Raw genomic sequence first — 21,029 nt, forward strand, 5'->3', positions numbered from 1 at the left:
GTTTCCACTGGAGGTGTTTTGTGAGAGATGATGCTGACATTTGTTTGGTAAATGTTTTGCTGGGGGTGATTTGTGAGAGATTTACATGCTTAATACCCACTTGCACTGGCTTGGAGTTGTTTCTCAGGCTAACAACCTACCTCAAAGGGTTGTTGTGATTAGGAAATTAGGAAAAGAGTTGGTGGGGAGAGAGCCATGTATGTTTTGATGGGAGTGGGAGGTGTTTTGTGAGCTGGTACAAAAAATCATTGTTTGTTCATGGTGGGGGAGAGTGGCTGCCCATACGCCGGGCAGGGGGGGGGGGGGCGCCAAACACAGGTTTTGTCCCCGGGCACCAGTTTGCCTAGGTACGCCCCTGGTTTAAATACTTAAGTGCAGAGAATCAAACTAAATCTAGGCATGACTTCAGCTCATTCAGTGATGATTACTAAATACTGGCAATCAAGATGTCTTGAATTGACTATGAATTAAAGAAACCATATCTTGGTTGTTTCAGAATGTGTTGCAGCTGCGCACTTTTCTCCTGCTACCGAGGCGGCCGGCCGCGACTACTTGCCTGTTGAAAAAAGGAATCGGCTTTCCCAAAGCCTTTCCGGGCCCGGGGAAGCGATTTTGGGGGGAGCGAAGTCCGGGGCTCAACCCAAACCTTTGCTGGGTGAAGGCTGACCGCTGCAGGTGGAGCAGCGGACGCGGAAACGCAGGCAAGGCGGCGAAGGGCGAGCCGGGGCTGCTTACCGGCGCGGTATCTAGAGGGGATCCCCGGGGCGGGCGGTGGGTTGGGAACTGGGGCAGGGGGTCTCTCCTCTCTCGCCCCACCATGCAGAGCCTCTCTGTGCCTTGGCGGCGCTTCCGGATGGAGGACGGAGCTTCTAGCAGCCCTAGAGCGAAAGCGAAAGCTACTTTGTGTAGTTTGACGCCCCTCGAGGAGGACGCGGGAGCTGGCCAAGGAGTGCAAGTTTGCATTTGCGCCTTGTTTTTCTCCCCCTCTGGGCGTTTTCGCACACACTTTTTATTCCAGAATAAAAGCGAACCGCATTGATTCTTTACCTTTTTAATGTAGTTTCGTCGCTCGATGGCATTCACACATGGCCCGGTAGTCACGCATCTTCCGGCTTGCCGCGCTCGGGTTTTGCATCCCTCAGAGATGCTTGCGGCACAAGCAGCGAATCTGATTGGCTGGCTGGCGCAGTCCTGGGGCAGTCCGGGGGTGGGGCCTAAAGTTACCCTGTGGCGGGTGGGGCTGAGAGGCTCCGAGAAGCTGTGACTAGCCCAAAGGCCACCCAGCTGGCATGTGTTAGGAGTGCCCAGGCTAATCTGAATTCCCCAGATAAGCCTCCACAGCTCAGGCTGGCAGAGCTGGGAATCCAAACCGGTTTCTCCAGATTAGATACCACGAGCTTTTAACCCCCTCATGCACTGGCGGGAGTGTTTTTCTGAGTGGTTCTCTTCTCCCGCTCTGGGAGAAGGCACAGGAATACCTCTGTTCCGTTTTCGAGGAGGACTTTTCGGCACCGGATCGCCCGAAAAGAAAAAGAGAGGGGGACGAAAACAGTGGAATGCCCTCTTCTCTACCCTACTTTAGCAGGATGAGAAGGGAAACAGGGGAGAAAACCCACACGCATCCCACCCCACCCCCAAAGGAGGTCTGCAGGCAAATAAGGCACCCGTTGTGCATGACTCAGATCTGACTGTGAAAAGTATGGTACCTTGCCTTGCAGAGACCTTCAGCAAAGACTGCCACTATCAATATCGGAGTCTGGTTAGTGTCTGTTGACAGGCACCCTTACACCCATGTGGAAAGCAAAACATTACTCTTGAGTGCACTTCTTCACATGTTTGCTAATTCACATATGAAATGGAGGCTGGGGACCATTTAAAGACAGGAAGCGGAGCTTGTAGGGGAAAGGAAACAAAATCTGCAGAATCATAGAGTTGGAAGAGACCACAATGGCCATCAAGTCCAACCTCCTGCCATGCAGGAACACACAATCAAAGCTGACATATGATCATCCAACCTCTGTATAAAAACCTCCAAAGAAGGAGACTCCACCACTCTCCAAGGCAGTGAATTTCACTCTCGAACAGCCCTGACAGTCAGAAAGGTCTTCCTAATATTTAGGTGGAATCTCTTTTTCTGTACCTTGAATCCATTACTCCTTGCCCTAGTCTCTGGAGCAGCAGAAAACAAGCTTGCTCCCTCTTTAACATGACATTCCTTCAAATATTGAAACATGGCTATCATATCACTTTTTAACCTTCTCTTCTCCAAACTAAACATACCCAGCTCCCTAAATCTCTCCTTGTAGGGCATGACCCTTTGGTCACCTTCCTCAGGACCAGTCCCAGCTTGTCTGTATCCTTCTTAAATTGCAGTCACCAGAACTGAGCACAGTATGCCAGATGAGGTTTGACCAGTGCAGAATAGAGACGTCAGCCATGACATAATATATTAGGTCACAGACCTTTAATTAATAAACAAACTCTGTATTGTTGATCAGCAGCGTTTATTGGAAGGCAATGGCCCACCAGGTGCCTTTGGGAGCTCACATGCAGGATGTGAAAGCAATGGCCTTCTGTGGCTGTTGCTCCCGAGCACCTGGTCTGTTAAGGCATTTGCAATCTCAGATCTAAGAGGATCAAGATAGGTAGCCATAAATCAACTTCTCCATAAATCTGTCCAAGCCCCTTTTAAAGCTACCCAGGTTAGTGGCCATCACCACCTCCTGTGGCAGCATATTCCAAACACCAATTACTCATTGCGTGTGGAAATGTTTCCTTTTATTAGTCCTAATTCTTCCCCCCAGCATTTTCAATGTATGCCCCCTGGTTTTAGTATTGTGAGAGAGAAAAATTTCTCTCTGTCAACATTTTCTACCCCATGCATAATTTTATAGACTTCAATCACATCCCCCCTCAGCCATCTCCTCTCCAAACTAAAGAGTCCCAAACGCTGCAGCCTCTCCTCATAAGGAAGGTGCTCCAGTCCCTCAATCATCCTCGTTGCCCTTCTCTGCACTTTTTCTATCTCTTCGATATCCTTTTTGAGATGTGGCGACCAGAACTGAACACAGGACTCCAGAGATGCTGCGGTCGCTGCAGTGTGTGCTTTATATAAGGGCATGACAATCCTTGCAGTTTTATTATCAACTCCTTTCCTAATTATCCCCAGCATAGAGTTTGCCTTTTTCACAGCTGCCATGCATTGAGTTGACATTCCCATGGAACTATCAACTAAGACACCCAAATCCCTTTCCTGGTCTGTGACTGATAGCACTGACCCCTGTAGCGTGTATGTGAAGTTTGGATTTTTTGCCCCTATGTGCATCACTTTACATTTAGCTACATTGAACTGCATTTGCCATTTCTTAGCCCACTCACCTAATTTATCAAGGTCCGCTTGGAGCTCTTCGCAATCCTTTGTGGTTCTCACCACCCTACATAATTTAGTATCATCTGCAAACTTGGCCACCACACTACCCACCCCTACTTCCAGGAAGAGTGGAGGTTCTTCACTCCCTGAATCTTGGGGAGCAGTGAGGCTGCTTTGGGAGCTAGTTGATCCCTTGCCCATGGTGGTTGGAGTCTGGCCTAGTGGGATCTAGTAGCGCAATGGAATGTGACCTAAAATAAGGCAGTCATATCAGAAGGCTTTATTGTTTTCTGAATCACCTTTTCCTTTGTGAGTTTTGACCTGTAGTAGTTCTAGCTATTTTTGATTTTTTTCCCCCCATTCTTAATTAACCTTTTCTTGTTCAAACTGCCTGAGTATCTCACAACTGAGATTTGGCCAACTGGGGTTGGGTGTGGGCAGAGAGGGTGATCTGGGCTTTCTCCAGTAAAGTCCTACAACTAGAGACATAACAGTCAGTTTGGGCCCCTGGGGGAGGACGGAGGGTATGTTGTGTGGGGAAGAGAGTTCGTGTCTGGAAAATCTGCTCAGGATCATGCGCCATACCATGATGTTGGCATCTTCATAAGTGTTAAATAGAGCCCTTTAAGGGGGAAAAAAAACCCTCTGCTACTGCAGGTTCCTATCACTCTAGTGGGCAAGCAACTATCAGTAGAAAGACACAGACTCCAAGGTGTTACTGAGCAAACTGAAACACTTTATTGGAAGAGACTTTAGTACAATGCACTACAAAACAGCCCGCATAATATACAATTAAATGGTAGCAGGCATAGGTAGAGAATGCCCAGAAAGATAAGTATATGGGATGCATAAGCAGGCACTGCATACATACATATAAGTGTAGAATACAATTCTAAACCAATCCCCAAAAGAGAATACATTGGGTAGTGGAAAAATGAACCATAAATCATAACATATTGTAAATAGTCTTCAAATAAAAGGCTGCAGATAAAGAGCAAGTTAATGCTTGTTAGTGAATGTAAGCATGCAGTATTGGGGTTGCCAAACTCCAGGTGGGGGCTGGGGATCTCCTGGGATTACAGGCTGATCTCCAGACAATAGCACCAGTTCTTCTTTAAATGTGGAAAACCATCCTGCACAATTGGGTTGCAAGGAATCACAGTTTCTGATGCAACGGGACCTACAAATTTCCCTTGGCATTGCAGTCACCAATAAACTTAAACAGCACAATAACATTTCAGAATGCAAGCAAAAACAGCATCTGGTCATAGAACAGGTAATGAGCTTTCAACAGAATAGCCGAAAAACAGCACAAACCTATCATGAAATTTAGAACCCTGTGTTTTCCCTCCAAACAACGTTTGCACTTTTAAAAATAAGTGGACAAACACATTTTTCAAGAGGACTCCATTGGCTGAAAGTGCCTAATATAAAGGAAAATTGCTGTAGTACAATCAGAAAAAGGAGAGTGACAGTAGACGAGTGCTTGATCTCTAGGTTAGCATGAAAAACCAGCTGACAAAAGCTACTGCTACACTTCTTCTCTTCCCCTTGATTCTCCCTACTCTTGTGGGAGGTGGGGCAACTACACTATTGAAACCTTTATGCTCTATGGTCTCTTGGAGCCTACCAGCCACCATTTTCCTGCTGAACAGGCAAGGAACTGGCACCAGGGGAAGATCTCCAGTGGGGGACAGCAATAACATGGCAAGCCCAGGGCCACTTCAGCCCTTTCCCCTTCAAAATGTACAACTCTGCACAACTTTGTTAGTGGAGGGCAGGTCAACCTGACCATCTGCAGTTAGCCAACCAGCTTGCTCTCTTTTCTTGCACACTGCTGTGCATCCCCAAAACACTCTTGACATTCTGGGAGAATTTTTTTTTGTTCTCTATTATTTCCAGTGTAATAACTGGTAACTGATCCAAAACAGGTCATTTCAGATATGATTTTGGGTCGGGAACATCCATATTCAAAATGTGGTATTGGAGAAGAGTTTAAGAGAGGCTGTGAATCACCAAAAAGCATGAGTTCTACATCAAATCCAGCCTAAACTCTCCCTAGAGACTAAAATGACAAACTGTGGCTGTTGTACTTCCATCCCATTATGAGAAGACAAGACTCACTGGAAAAGACAATAATGCTCGGGAAGTTAGAAATGATATGATGGCTCTTAATACACACTTATCCAAATGCAAACCCCTTGTTGTGCAAGTGCCCTCAGAGGAAGGAAGGAGAACTTGAACATGGAATTGGAAAGTGGCATCGCAGGATGTAATATTGCAACCCTTGAAATAAAGGATTTGTTTAGGCCTTTAAGCCAACCCACCCACCCCTCCAATGAAGCCAAGCCAAGCCTTTGCCTGGAAGAATGCAATTGTGTAAACCTTTAAAGAAGCAGGCATAGAAATAAGGATATTACTCAAATAATTCTTTTCTTCTCTTTATTTTTGATATATGTATACCTTTAGATAAGTTGCAGATTCCTTGGTATTACATTGATATTGCTTTGCTTGTAATGTTACCCATGAACATCCAGAAAATTAATATCATTACTAATCTCATGTGTGTATAATGAATATTGTGTCCAGATTACTAGTGAAACTCTCCCCTTACTTTTATTATACAGAAGAGTGTAAGAGATTCTTAATTGTTGTATTGTCACCTATGAACCCCAAAACGCATATTCATATATAACCTATGTGTGCGTATTAAATGTACTACTAGTGTTATTATCTCCCCATATAGGAATAAGCTGAGTATTTTGTTACAAGAGTAAGAGAGTCTTTGGAGAAAGAAAGAGAGAGAATCAAGTTAAAATATTCCTTTTTGCTGTATTAATAGAATAAGTTCCTTAGGGTTACATTAGCTTCTATTTTAGCTGATATTAAGTCTCCAGAAAGTGAGCTAGAAAATGCAAAATGAGCCAACACCCTTCTGCAACCGGATGAACCCATCAATTTAAACAAAGGACCTTTGGACTTATAGAATAATGGGATCAGGGTGTGTTGTGACTGTTGGAAGATATCACTCTACTTCCCATTGGATTATTTGTACTCTCCACTAACAGTTTTTGATAGTTTCTGTATTATGTGACAGGGGACTGCCCCCTTCCTTGTTTGTACGATGGGGATGGGGACTGCCCCCTTTCCCCTCTGATTGGTTGAAAAACTATAAAAGGACTGTGCTTTGCTCTGTGCAGGGCGGTCTGGCCTAGAAAGAGCTTGAAATCACAATAAAGAACCTCTGCTCTGATGGCGGCCTGCCTCTGCATCCACTCATTGCCGCCAAAGCTGAAATCACTCTGAAATCATTGTAAAAGTTACTGGGGAGGCCGGTAACAATATCACTAGTTGGTATCACCTGCCCCAGGTATCACCTGCCCCAGATTTCCTCATGTCCCACCCAACACCTCCCAACAACTCCATCCCTGACTGGAGGTTACCTCTGAGGTCTGGAGCCCAGGCCCCCCGAGATGCTGGCAGACCTCCCCGAATCACCCCAGCCATCAGAGCAGTCCAGACTGAAGGCACCAGGCAGGGAAATGCTGCCATAGCTGGCTTGGCTTTCGCAAGCTCCTGGGAAGGGACAAGAAGGGCCTGTGATAAGCAACAAGCTGGCGCCAGTGAAGCAGATGGCAGCTGCAGGATCCAGGTCTTCCAGTGGTGGATAGGGTGCACCTGGACTCTAATAGGCATGGAGGGTCGGAGCACCTTGTCCTCCCTGCACCTAAAAGGGATGACAGAACCATGGCCTGGCAAGCCAGTCAGGGCCACAGCAGAGTCAGATGGATGGCCCAGGGGTCTATGAGTGGGTGGAAAAGGGTATTGGGGGGCCAAGCATGAGAGGGGGGAAGGGGAAAAAAGGCAAGAAAGAGGTGGGCAAGGGGGGGGAAGAACGGAGGTAGTGAAGGATAGATTGAGGAGGGACAGACAGTAACAGAAATGAGATAGAAGAGGGGTCGGCAACCTTTAACACCCAAAGAGCCATTTGGACCCTTTTTTCCACGGAAAAGAAAACACTTGGAGCCGCAAATACTTTTTGACATCTAAAATGAAGATAACACTGTATATATTGGGGTTTTTTTTTACCTTTACACTTTGTATAAACAATTATAGTGTGTTATGAAATCCATTAAGTGCTACATCACCGTCATCAGCCAACCAGGCAGCTGGGACAGGAAAGCCGGAAGTGGCTTGGGATAGATGTCTCAGGCTGTGCCTCTCTAGGAATGGGGACTCTTTCCCATTAACCCTTAGGGCGACTCTCTGAAGGAGGCTGAGAGGACCCAAGCCATGTGGAGCCACATTACGATAGAGCCTCATGCGGCTCCTGAGCCACAGGTTGCAGACCCCTGAGATAGAAGAAGGGAAAGGAAAGGAGTGAGAAGAAAGAAAAACAAGCAGTGGGCCATAATAGATTTAGGTCTGCTGGCTGCTAAGGCAGCCAACTGAGTTTCTGGGGCTTAGCCCTGTGGTTCTGCCATGTGACCAACTGCAACCTGTACTCCCTGACCACCAGGAGCAAGGGCAGGCCGCAGACCACCCAACAAGGGGAAAGAGGAATGGCACACCGGGCCAACCTTGGCCGGGAGGAGGAGGGACATCACCACACAAATATGCAAAACAGAACAAATGAATGAAGTGATGAGGGAAGTAAACTGAAATAAGGACAAACTTGCATATGGTTACATGAATGAATGACTAGTGGCTGCAGAATGCAATGCACAAGATGAGCATAAGTGTAATAGGCATGGTATAACTACAAAGATGTAGTATTAATTACGGGTTCAAAGGCTAAGAGTGATAACTTCACCAAGCGCTCCCCTGTGATATTTCAAGGCACGGTGGAAAGAGGACACCTGAGGTGCTCTTCAAGCAAAACAGGGCCAGAAAGTAGAAAATGGTGTCCTGGATACCATGGATCGCTAAACAAACAAGGACCTTGATTTGTTTTGGAGGGCTGCCATAAGTTGGAAGCAACTTGACAAGGCCGAACATATGCACACAAGAAAAAGGAATAAGAAAAGACCCAAGATATATATTGCGGTTGAACTCCAGCCTACTCCCAGCACCCTCCAGCACACTCATGCGAAGCAAAACTCTGATTGCAGTCATATTTAACTCCTATGAGTCCAGTTATGTGGACTGTTAGTTGACTATGTTGGACTGTAGACGAAAGAAGTCAACAAGGCAAAAACAACAAACCGATGAAAAAGAGATAAGAGAGAATAAAAACAAACAAAAATTAAATTTAAGAAATTAAGAGGAAAATAGAGAATGCCTAAAAATCGGAAACTGGTGTTTCAACAGTACACATATTATATTATCCCTTCCAAAAGCACCCTAAAGGTTCCCCTTGGTGATACATTGCTGAGGGGAATCAATACTGATGAGCAAACTGCCTATGAGGGAAGTTGGACACCATTGTCTCATTGAGGAGCTCCTGGTCAGTTTCTGGAGGGGCCAAAAGTTGAAATACAGTTTCCTTTCCTTTCCAATATTTTGGTTCTGAGCATCATTCATTCATTTGGTGCTTCCTCTTCTGTTTTTCAGATGTCAATTTTGTGATTCTAAATGTTCAGTAGCTTTTCCTGAACACTCTAAGCATCTTCACTTATTTGCTTTAGGCTTCTTAGAAGGCGTGACATGGTACCCAAAGTGGTACTTCCACCAACCAGGACATCAAACATCTAGTATTTATTCTTGGATTTTGTTTCCTCATATTTGTATGAAATTCATATGCTCTTTGCCTCAGTCTACTTCTTCTATGTGTGTCTCAGCACATATCACAGGTTAGAACGCCGCAGCTTTTGCCCGGACGTTCTCAGCATCTTTCTCAACATCATGCAGAAAATTTTTCAGGATGTAGAATGTTGTTCCAAAAGAAAGCGCTCCACCAGTTAAAGAGCCCAACACCGGTACAAAATCAAGAACAACTTCAACTGTGATCATGGTTCCGCACACGACTGACTTCGTCAGCATATCAATTACAAATTCTGTGGTGATTTGGCTGGCCAGCGGAGACTTTTTGATAGCTGATTTCAAGGCATCAACAGGTTTGCCAACCCGTTTTGCAAGTCTATTGAGGGAATCTTCATCCAAGCCAAAGACCTTACAGATGTGTATCATTGACCCCACTAAGATGGCAAGATCACAGACAACAGAAAGGCCAGGGACAGGAACTGCCCCAATGACACAGGACAAAAGAGCTACTTTCCTGATATAGGCCTCCATAGTAGCCCTTTTCTTCTTCAGGGCTTCTTTGGAGAAAGCTGGCAAAGACAGAATTAAAACATCTCTCTTGAGGTCATCCAACTCATCCTCCAAAGTCTCTTGCAGGAGAGGAAAATCATACTTATCCAAATGCCATCTGGAAATGAGAAAAACCCGCGGATTGGATTCTCCTGCCTGTGTCAGATTCTCACAGCAGTATTCCCTAATCTTTTCCAGGCATTTCTCCTCGCTGTAGTTTGGTTTTTTACTCTCAGAATCTATACTGCTATCTACTCTCGTGCGCACGTAGTAGAACCTCTTGTTCATTTTACGAATTTCACGAGCCAGGAGGACATCATTCTCAGTGAAGCGATTTGAGGCAATGATGATGAAAAAATCGTACTTTTCAAATTTTACCTTCTTGAGGTATTCCTTTGCTTCAAAGTTAGGTGTCCCAATTCCTGGTAGATCCCACATTGTCACATTTGGGAATGTGGGATGCAGATAGCTATCTCGCTTCCTTGTTGTTTCCGTCTCTCCAGTCTCAGCTGCACCATCTTCAAAGTCTGTCATTCCTCTCAGGGCATTGACAAGAGATGATTTACCAGCACCTGACACCCCTGTGATGGCAATTTCAAGAGTAGTATTTTTTAATAAATCCAGATCTTCTTGACATTTTTTTGTCACATCTGGAAGATTTTTATTTTCCCAGTCTTTCTGTAGCTTTTCTAGTTCCTCTGTTACCATGTTTTTTGTGATGGCAGCTCCCATGGTAGTTCTTGATATTTGCTTGAACAAAGAAAGAAAGAGGAAGAGAGACTGTTAAATTAACAACAGATATGCCCAAGAGACGCTGTTCTTTGACAATATAGACTTAGCTGTGTGAGAAAACCGATTTAGTGAGAGTATTCCCGCCCCAGTGGAGGGCTAAAACCAGACTTCATGCTTTGGGAATTTATAATGGGAAAAGATGTGGTGGCATTTAAAAACTCATTGGATGTTGTGGTTCTCTGGCCCTTTCAATGCATTTTCCAGCTGGATTTTACTGTGTGAAATAGCAAAATCCACTTGCATACAATTGTGAAAGTGGATTGAAAGTGCATTATTCTGCATGTGTGGAAGGGGCCTCTGGGTTTCAGGCCTCAAAGTTTTGTCCCATTATCTCACTTGCTCCTGTACCTGACTCATCCTTTAACTCTTGTGAAAGCACACGTCATTGTGACATTAATTTCCCCCAGAGTGCCTTTAGCAACCAGGCTGAAAAGCTTGAACCAAAGTTTGAACAGCCAAGAAACAAGCTAGACGAGGTTGCTACCAGACTGAGCTATGGTGGAAGACAGAGGCTCTCCACCCATCTCAGCCAACCCTTGGGGGTGCCTAGAAGTGCAGTGCAAAAATGGTAAGCCCGTTCCTTGCATTGGTTCAGTGCACCCATGAGGAGAAAGAACTATTTCTGGAATTGTCCCCTCGTGATTCCATCCTTTTAGGGCCATCGGTCCCGGAGGAGATCACTGGTATGGAGTGTGTTGGCCTGGAGTGGTTGGCATGGGAGGTTGGCTGTCCTTCAGGTGTACGATTAGCCTAGTGCCCAGGGCCTGGCTGCTGGAGGTGGTGGCGGACTGGGCACTCTGCGGTTCCCCAGACTTATTGTCTTGGGGACTTCAATGTCGTGTGAAACACACGCCTCATGGCAACGCAGGCCTGTGTCATCCATGGCCTTTGGTCTCTCCTTGATAGAATTCTGGCCCCACTCATGAGGCGGTCCTCTCTGGATTTGATCTTTGCGTTAGGATTGTAAATGTGGTCATATCCTCTTGCGATGAGAGTGCCCATGGTCACGATCACTATGCCCTGAAGATTTGGTTTAGACATGCTGCCCGTCTAGGCGTAGTTGCCATGAGACTTATGGATGTTGGATTCCTGGATGCTCTACGGGATCCTGGAACCCACCAGCACCCTCTCGATGGACTAATTAGGCGGTTAAGGTCACCGCCTCCTTAATGCCATCGAGGTTGTTGCTCCAGCCCTCTAAGACCCCGGTCTCGGCTCCTGGTATACCCGAGGAGCTCACGGCTGTCTAAGCGGGGCCAAAGAGGCGCGGAAGCGGTGATAATGAAGTCTTTCGTGAGGAGCTCTTGTGAACATCTTATAGAGACGTTTTGCCAAGAAGGCCTATAGGGATGGCGATGAAGGAAGGCGAAGGTGATTGCCCTCTCTCGCATCCTGCTAGCTCCGCCCAGCACAATTGTTTCGAACTATTACGATTAAACACTCGACTATCAGAGGTTCAAAAAATGATCAATTGGCTGTGGCTGTGAGGCATTTATGAGCTATTTAGCAGATAAAAGTCGTTATCATGGGGATATACCACTTGGAGACAATTTCAGACTGGAAGCCCTTGCGTCTTCTGGCCCCTTAGCGGCCAGTTTTCCCTGCTCTCGGAAGCGCTGTGACCAGGCGCGGCTTAGCTGTTAGACCAACTACCTGTCATATGGATCCGTGCCCTCTTGGCTTATTAAAGATATTGCGGGAGGAGTTCGACCACCTGTTGAATATTATCAATGGCTCCTTTGAGCAAGGTCTTTCCTGGTGGGTTGAGAGGGCAGTGGTCCACCCACTCTTAAAGACGATCGGTAGATCTAAGGTGATCCGGCCAGTGCAGCCCAGTTTGAATCTTTTCGTTTCTGGGAAGGTAATTGAGAGAGTGATATTTAGGTAGCTTCAAGGTTTCTGGAGATTTTATCGACCGATCCTTCCAGTCCATTTCCGTGCTGGGCATGGGGCGGAGACTGTTCGTCATGCGTCCTGAACATCCATTATGCAATGACCGGCGGATGGTATGGTACTAATGGATTACATGGCGTTTGATGGTGATGCGATCACGATCTTTTGACCCACCACCACCAGCTTCGAGTGCGGGGCACTGTCATCAATGGATTGCCTCGTTTCTCCGGGACGAGGAGTCAACAGGGTAATAGTCGCGGGGACAAAGGAACTTACTCGAGGGTGCCAAAACTTTATTGCGGTGTACCTCAGGGGCTGCTGTCCCGTTGTTATTCTTAACATCTATATATCGCGACCCCTTGCTCGGCTAGTGATGCGGAGCTTTGGGCTGGTCTGTCACCAGTATGCTGATGACGCAGCTCATTCTGTTGATGGAGGGGAGCGTCACGCCCAGCTCTGCAGCACTGTTTAAGGCGAGTTGCTTCCAAGTTCAGGATTTAGAAGCAGAGCAGGCTAAAGCTGAATCAAACAAAGGCGGAGAGATCCTTTGGCTAGGCGAGGGCAGGGGACTTTCAGCTGCGGTGGGAGAGTCTCATTGGCACCGACCCCTCAGTCGCAGCCTGGGGAGTCACCTGGATTAAAATCTCTTTCAATGGGGAACCCAGGTGGCCCATACAACCCGGGTTAGCGTTTTTCCATCTTAGCCAGGCCGGCTGACTGGCCTTCTCTCCCAAAGCGGACCTGGCCTGATGGTCCATGCAACGGTCACCTCCAGATTAGACTATTGCAACTCGCTCTATGCGGGCCTCCCTTCGCGGCTGATCGAGGAAATTAAGTGGTCCAGCGTCACGGCGACGCGTCTGCTCCGCGGTGCCTTTTAGAATCACATCATGCCGTGTTAAGTAAGCTGCTGCACTGGCTCCCAGTTGAATTCGGATGCGTCTTCAAATATAGAGTTTTAACCTTTAGGGCCTTAGCGTGGCTTTAGGACCCTCGTACCTCACAGACCGTCTGGCCCCATATGTCCCGCGCCAGTCTCTCTGCGTTCTCGCGGAGGCCAATCTGCTGTTGATCCAGCCTCTATGATCTGGCTGGCCTCCCACCAGGGCCAGGGCTTTCTGACCCTAGCCCTGCCTGTTGGAATGCTCTCCTCCAGCTGTCGGGCCCTGGGGTTACTCAATGAGTTCCGCCAGGGCCTGTAAAGACGAGCTTTTCACCCGGGCCTTTGGGGAGAACTCAGCAGCTGATGATGTGGGTGCCCGAAACAAACATGCTGAGAAACACTCTAGACCCACTGTCCCTCTCTTAAGAGGAGGTTTTAATGAGTGGGATGCCATCTATTTAAAATTTAAATAAGGTTTAATATTGAATGCTGCATTTTAAAGTCTTAATTATTTTTATCTTCCCCGTTTTACTGTTTGGTGTTGTTAATGTTGGACCGCAGCCCTGGGCCCTCCGGAAGGAGAGCGTTATAAATGCAATAATAAATAAAATAAATAAATAAAATAAATAAACTAAATTCAGCTATTAGTATTAGGACCAGGGCGGTCCACCGGCCTGATATTCTCCTTTGGAGTCAGCAAGATAGGAAGGGATGCCTGTGTTTTCCTTCCTCACTTCAACTAAGAAATTTTTTTTAAAAAAAGTTGAGTCCCCATTTTGCAATCTTTTCCTCAGTCTGAAGGCATCTTCTATGCAGTGACTCCTATGGACATTTTTTTAACAGTATTTGCTCATTTGTTATTTTCAGTGTGTTGCCACCTTGGAATTGTTATTTATAATGGAAGGTCTCAGTATAAATCCTCTAAATAAATAAATAGAAAGTATGAGGTGAACTTGGGATGGGTGAGAGCACACAGAACAATACCAAGTTTGGGGGGGCTGATGATAAGCAGTGCTTAGTGATATGTTTAATGTTCTGTGGATTCGCCCATATTTTATATGGCGTTATTCTGTTTGTATGGGCGTATTAAAACAATAGCTCACAGGCTGTACATACAGGCACCTTTGGCACTCCAGATGTTATGGACTACAATTCCCATCAGCCCCTTCCAGCATGGCCAATTGGCCATGCTGGAAGGGGCTGATGGGAATTGTAGTCCATAACATCTGGAGTGCCAAAGGTTCGCCACCACGGCTGTAGGGTTTTCAAGGCAAGAGACATTCAGAACTGGTCTGCCATTGCCTTCCTTTGCATCAGGTCCCTGATATTCCTTGGCGGTCTCCCATCCAAATATTAGCACGGGTCAAGACTGAGTGTGTGTGACTTGCCTGACATCACCCTGAAAACTTTCTTGGCATCTGTGGGCCTCCTTGTCCGACACCTTGACCACAAAAGCATGCTATGGCAGCAAAATAGTGACCCCAGTTCAAAGGAACCTTAGGAAGCAGCATGTGAGCCAGACTTCAGTGCTTTACGCAGAACCCAGTGAGGCTTGTGATCAAAAATGTACAGCGGGACCTCGGTTTTCGTTGGTAATCCGTCCGAAAAGAATCGATGAAAACCAAGGCAAACTTTTCCATAGGAATCAATGTAAATCCAATTCATCTGTTCTAGGCACTCCAAAAAACATACCAAAAACACATTTTTGGTGAATAAACATAATGTTTAATACTGAAAACAGTAACAAACAATAACACTAGGACCAGCTTCAGAGCCAGTGGACCAATGTCGCACCAGAAAGCTGTCCCAAGAGGTCTGTTTCTGACGCTTCTTTAAGATTTGTCTGAAATGGGGCAAAACGTTGTCATTAAACAAGTTGCAGACACGGCTTTGTCCGGGTGATTTTTCTCCACCTTACTGCATCTCGATGAAAACCGAGGCAAATTGATGAAAACCGAGACAAATTTTTCACTGAAAAAATCGATGAAAACCGAAGGCAATGAAAACCGAGGTTCCACTCAGTGGCGTAACTAGGCAAACTGGAGCCCTGGGCAAAACCTGAGTTTGATGCCCCTCCAGGTGCGTGCCCAATGCAACGCGCACCCCCCCTTGTAGCTACGCCCAGTGGCGTGTCTAGGCAAACTGGAGTTTGCCACACACACCCCCCCCCCAGGCAGCCACCCTCCCCCACTGTGACCAAGCAATGATTTTTTACACCAGGTCGTTTCAAAGTCACCGTCACATTATAGAACATGCCCCAACTCACAAATCTGAACACAGCAATAAGCCATGCCACACAACAGAAATAATTTTTGAAAACATTTTCAAAATGTTTTATTACTGCTATGAAAACATTTTATGGTGTTGCATCCAGTCCCCCCCATTGGGGGAAACAGCATCACTTTCAATGTTGTTTAAACTGGGCACCCCAGATTCTCCCTTTAAGGTGGATTTAAACATTTAAACAAGTGATGCTGGAATCCACCCCCAGACAGCATCATTTAAACAAGTGATGCTGGAATCCACCCCCAGACAGCATCATTTTCAATGGTGTTTAAACTAGGGAGCCCAGATACTCCTGTTAAATCCACCTTAAAGGGAGAATGTGGGGTTCCCAGTTTAAACAACATTGAAAGTGATGCTATTTTGGGGTGGATTCTTCCCTACCCTGAAACAGCATCACTTTCAGTGTTTAAACTGGGGACCTCAGATTCTCTCTTTTAAATCAAGGGGGGGATTTAAAAGGAAAATCTGGGGAAATTGGGGGGGGTGCCTGCTGTCAGGGTTGCAATTGTTAAGCTAGCAGCACTAAACTTTCAGAGTATCTTTAGGAGACTCTCCTAATGATACCACCCAGGTTTGGTGAAGTTTGGTTCAGGGGGTCTGTTAGCTCCCATTGGAAACAATGGATGATGGCGCACCCCCTTTGGGAGACCATAGCTTTGGACCCCCTGGACCAAACTTTACAAAACCTGGGTAGTATCAGTAAGAGACTCTCCTGATGATACCTCCCAGGTTTGGTGAAGTTTGGTTCAGGGGGTCTGAAGTTATCGACCCTCAAAGGTGTAGCCTCATCTCCTATTAGCTCCCACTGGAAATAATGGGGGATGGGGCACCCCCAGAACCAATCCTCATTAAACCTGGGTGATAGCATCAGGAGAGTCTCCGAAACATCCCTGAAATTTTGGTGCTGCTAGCCTAAAAACTGTGCCCTCTGCAGGCCAAAAATGGAAATACACTGAAAATACAAAAAATCCCACAAATGAACCTGCAGTTTTTGTGCCCCCCCACAGGGCTGTGCCCTGGGCAACTGCCCACTTTGCCCAATGGGAGGAATGTCTCTGGTTTGGTTATCAACTGAATGAACTGGTCAAGGTTAGAGAGTACCAGTTTTAATTCTCTAAAGATAAACCCCAGTGTTTTAGATGCAGTGATAGGTACTCGATGTGAGTGTTGCTAGCATCTTTGGCATTTTCCTTCTCTTCATGCTAGGATGGAGCCAAGTTTTCTATGAAGTTCTCACAGCAAACTCCTGTAACAGAAGTTTCAGTAGGAGCCTCAAGAGTATTGGTCAAAGCTGCAAAACTGTTGGAGGTAGAGGGGGGGTTTTTTTGTATGCTACTGTCTGTCTTAGAATTTTTTTTAGCAGGGTTGTATATTCCTCCACTACAGAGGAATGTCAACAGACATTCTCTTCAACGGGTAGTAAATTAACACTAGAGTAATCTGTGCGGTCTGAGTCAAGCAGGGCAAAATGGTTAGAACAGGCACGGCATATTCATTGGAGCAGGAAGAGAAGTTCTTCACATTAAAAAAAATTATTGTTTTTAAGTTGTTTGCTAGCAGGCAGTGAGCTGACCTCTTCAGTGTCACGGGAACGTTTGCCTGCAGCCATGAGCACACATAAGGTGCCACTGACTAGCACTGTTTATTAGCTCACCCAAATTTCTTCAGCAAATTACGCTCCTGGCAATTAAGCCATAAGGCAACTGCCTTAGGATAATAAAACAGTAAAATAACAAAATCAAGTAGTAAAGTAATAAAAGAGTGCAACTACCGGTACTCAAGAGTTATCCAGGAGCTCACAGGGAATTAGTTGTTAATGCAGTGTGATCTTGGAGGCCCTCCTTAATATATTGGTAATTGGTAATTTAATTTATATACCGCCCTTTCCCCGAAAGGCTCCGGGCAGTGTACAACAAGATATAACGACAATGCATGCACAACCATGCCCACCCCACTGCACCTCTCCTGCCTGTGGGGCCATGGGCTAACTGGATGCACCAGTGAGCTCAGTAGAATAATGGACAATCTGTCCCCCCCCCCCAGCAGCTTATGATGTTTCTTTTTCTCAGTGGGGGGGCATCTAGGTATATGCCAGGTATAGTGGGAAGGGGGGGGGGGTATTGTATAGCCTTGAACAAAAGATGGCGAGTGATCTTCAACAAAAAGAACAGAGAAAAGGAGTAGAATAATAATCGTTAATATCATAAAAAGTGCGGGGGGAGGCTGAGGAGAATAAAGGGAGGCTGGGCTTCTTTGACTTGAAGATAAGGGCCCCGTTGGAAAGGGCTGTTGTCTTTCACCTATGGTGGCTCCCCTGGGCTTTGCAGCATCTTCTTCAATTGCTGCAGCTCTTTCACGCTGTTTGGACTTGAGTTATTTGCTGCTGCTGCTGCTGCTGCTGCTGCTGCAGAATGGCTTCAATCCAGGTGGACTTCTAGTTGGGCTTGGAGGAGGAGGCACCGAGTCTGCAATTCTGCCCAGATACCTCCTGGGCCAGCCGACAACCTTCCCCTGTCCCACAGCCATCTTTTGAGGCCAGACAGGGCCCTTTCCCCAGCCTAGCTTTCTGCTCTTCTGCCCAGGCTAGAAACAGAGCCCTGCACACCACCCACAACCCTGATAATATAAGACATTTAAATGAACAGTATTGTGATACTTTCCCCCAGACAGGCACTAAGAATGCTGGACTGTTCAGATCAATACTGGACCTCTGGCAATCCTAATTCTAATTCTCCTTCACTGGGCACGGCTTTCAAATCTCCAGGAATTCCCCGAAGTCAGAAACAACCACTCTACCCTATTTGGACTGGGCAGGTAACCAAAAGCTCCTGGAGGTTGGGGGTGACAGGAGCTTGATTTGGGATGGTCACAAGCTTAATTTGGGTCCTGAGGTATGTGAAACCTGATTCACGATTCATGCTATTTGTGCAGTTCAGTGTTTCCTGTCAGGCCACCGTTGTGCTTGGAGGCCCCCACCTGCCCTCTGCTCACAGCCGTTTCTTGTCAAGGGAGCCGCTGATAGGAACCGTGAAAGTGAAGCCGCTTGGCCAAAGCCCAGTGTTTCTTGCAAATCGACTGACTGAGCAGCAGCAGCAGCAAAGAGAACAAGTAAACAAGGAGGCTTCCTGAGGGACAGGAGAAGCAGTTTAGCTGAATCTTCTTTTCCACAGCTACAGCCACATAGTAGGCAATGTAGCTGTCAACTCCGACCACATGATAACCTCAGGTTATCTTGGGGAATTCCAGTTCAAGGGTTGCTCTGCCCAGCTCTCACGTGGAATCTGTGGAATCTGTGCCCTGACACTATTTTAGTATGTGTTTCAGAGGTTTTGGAAGGTCTTTAATAATGTCACACACAATGTTTTTTCAAAATGTCTGATTACCAGTTGGTTTTTTGGAGCATCTTTGAAGTGAGCCCTGGCTCCTGAAAGCATTTGTCAGGATAAATTTTGTCAAGTCTCTCAGGGAGGATGCAAGATCTAAACAAGGGCCAGTTAGGCCCTTTCCACACTGCGGGATTTGACCTTAATTTGACGTAGGTCCAACCCGGGTACTCTGCACAGCTGTAGAATTCGACTCATGTCTGTCTCTGCTCCCCCCCCCCACTCACCGTCAAATTTTCGAGCTCGACTGGGAGGTACAATTTTTTGGCGAACCCAGATTGCACTCAAGCTGAAGCCAGCAAAGTGCAGAATCTCCCTTGCCTCGACTCACCGGGCCAGCCAATCACAGGGTAGTATTTTGGCCATGCGCAGATCGGGAGACTCGTGGTAGCAAAAAGCGCGCCTTCTTGCTTCTTGTGCACGAAGTAACGGCCCTTCTCATGCACGAAGCAACAGCCAGAAATTGTAATGCAGATTCCCGTTTGTGACAGGCGGGAAATCGGCGCTTTATGACGTAGCTCCTACATGGCAAAAGGAAAAAAGTGACACGCACTCATGCTTCCTGCCACAGAATGGCAGCCAATCGGGAATGAGGAGCGAAAGACCCGAGGAGGTAATCCCACCCTCTGAACTCAGCTCCGGAGAGACGACCTGGCTGCTGTGCGGAGTAACAGCAGAGTTGAGCTCAGGTAACAATTTCCACGGACACGAGTTGAACCCTGGTCACCTCTACTGTGCGGAAAGCCCTTTAGGGTGAACCCAAAAGATACACTGCTTAGAAACTCAGTGTTGCTCATCTAAGGAATCAGGGAGGCTTTCCGCATAACAGAGGCAACCTAGGTTCGACTCGTGTCCACGGAAATCGTTACCTGAGCTCGATTTTTCTGTTACTCTGCACAGCAGCCAGGTCGTCTCTCTGGAGTTGAGTTCAGAAGGTGGGATTACCTCCTCACGTCTTTCGCTCCTCATTCCCGATTGGCTGCTGTTTTATGGTGGGAAATGCTCTCTGCTGTCTGATCAGGCAAAATGGCTACCACCCCCCACCCCCATCAGAACATGCCACCAGAAAGGAGGGAGGGAGGGTGGGTGGCAGGGAGTGTGTTTGATTGGCCAACCCACAGAGATGCAAAATAAATGTTACAATTTCTGGCCGTTGCTTCGTGCACGAGAAGAGGGTTTTTTTGAAGGCGTGCTTTTCGCCACCGCGGGTCTCCTGATCTGCGCATGCCCAAAGCTGTCAACTCGGTTCATGCATGTGAAGATTTTTTAAAAAGTGCGCTTCTCACTGCCACCACAAGTCTCCCGTCCTGCGCATGGCCAAAATAGTACACTGTGATTGGCTGGCCAGGAGAGTCGAGGCAAGGGAGATTCTGCACTGTGCCGTCTTTGGCTTGAGTGCAACCCAGGTTCACCCAAAAGTTGTATTTCCCAGTCGAGCTCAAAAATTTGACGGTGAGAGGGTGGGATCAGAGACAGACACGAGTCGAACTCTACGGCTGTGCGGAGTACCCAGGTCGGACTACGTCAAACTAAGGTCGAATCGTACAGTGCGGAAAGGGCCCGGGGGGGGGGGGGAGAAGACAGATCTCAGGGTTTTGGGGTTCTCTTATGACTGATCCCCTTTCAAGATTGAGGTTGTTTTGAGAACAGGAAGGTTTTCTGCTTTGAAAAAATTAAGAGCAGCTGCCCCCTCTTCTTGGTAATTCTCTCTCTGGTAAGAGATACCTTGCCATTAAAGCAGACTACACAGAGGCAAAACACAGTGGAGCTTAACCAGGCATATCTGTATATTGGCAGAGAAGAAACTCCGAGCCAATTCACAGTTTCTAATTAATAAGAGTCTTTAATTCCCAACCATCCCCTCTAATTATAGGTCCATTAGTTTGTTATCTATGGCAGGTAAATTGTATGCTAAATATTTATCGAACAAACTGACCTTATGGGCCAACGAGAATAAGATCATTGGACCGGAACAAATTGGGTTTATCAAAGGGAAATCTACACTAGATCATGCCATTCTTCTGAATACAATGATAGCCAAGTATGTTACAAGGGGTAAATCCCCTTTGTATGTTGCCTTCTTGGATCTCAAAGGGGCATTCGATTCAGTGAACAGAGAACTCTTATGGGAAAAACTTACGGAAATGGGTATCGATGGTAGGCTGCTTGC

The 21,029-nt window shown here is 46.6% G+C and overlaps 2 protein-coding genes across 2 annotated transcripts in view; one reads left to right on the forward strand and one right to left on the reverse strand.

Annotated features, from left to right (window-relative positions):
* The window catches only part of LOC125434534 (interferon-inducible GTPase 5-like), an 89,083-nt gene that overhangs the window by 49,150 nt on the left and 18,904 nt on the right, over positions 1 to 21,029 (forward strand). The window lies entirely within an intron of this gene.
* The window catches only part of LOC125434531 (interferon-inducible GTPase 5-like), a 148,657-nt gene that overhangs the window by 27,566 nt on the left and 100,062 nt on the right, over positions 1 to 21,029 (reverse strand). Inside the window, 1 exon segment of the mRNA XM_048500015.1 lies at positions 9,654 to 10,372. Coding sequence (XP_048355972.1) covers positions 9,654 to 10,354 — 701 coding nt within the window. The 5' untranslated portion in view covers positions 10,355 to 10,372.

The sequence above is a fragment of the Sphaerodactylus townsendi genome, linkage group LG06, assembly GCF_021028975.2.
Source record: "Sphaerodactylus townsendi isolate TG3544 linkage group LG06, MPM_Stown_v2.3, whole genome shotgun sequence".
NCBI lineage: Eukaryota > Metazoa > Chordata > Lepidosauria > Squamata > Sphaerodactylidae > Sphaerodactylus > Sphaerodactylus townsendi.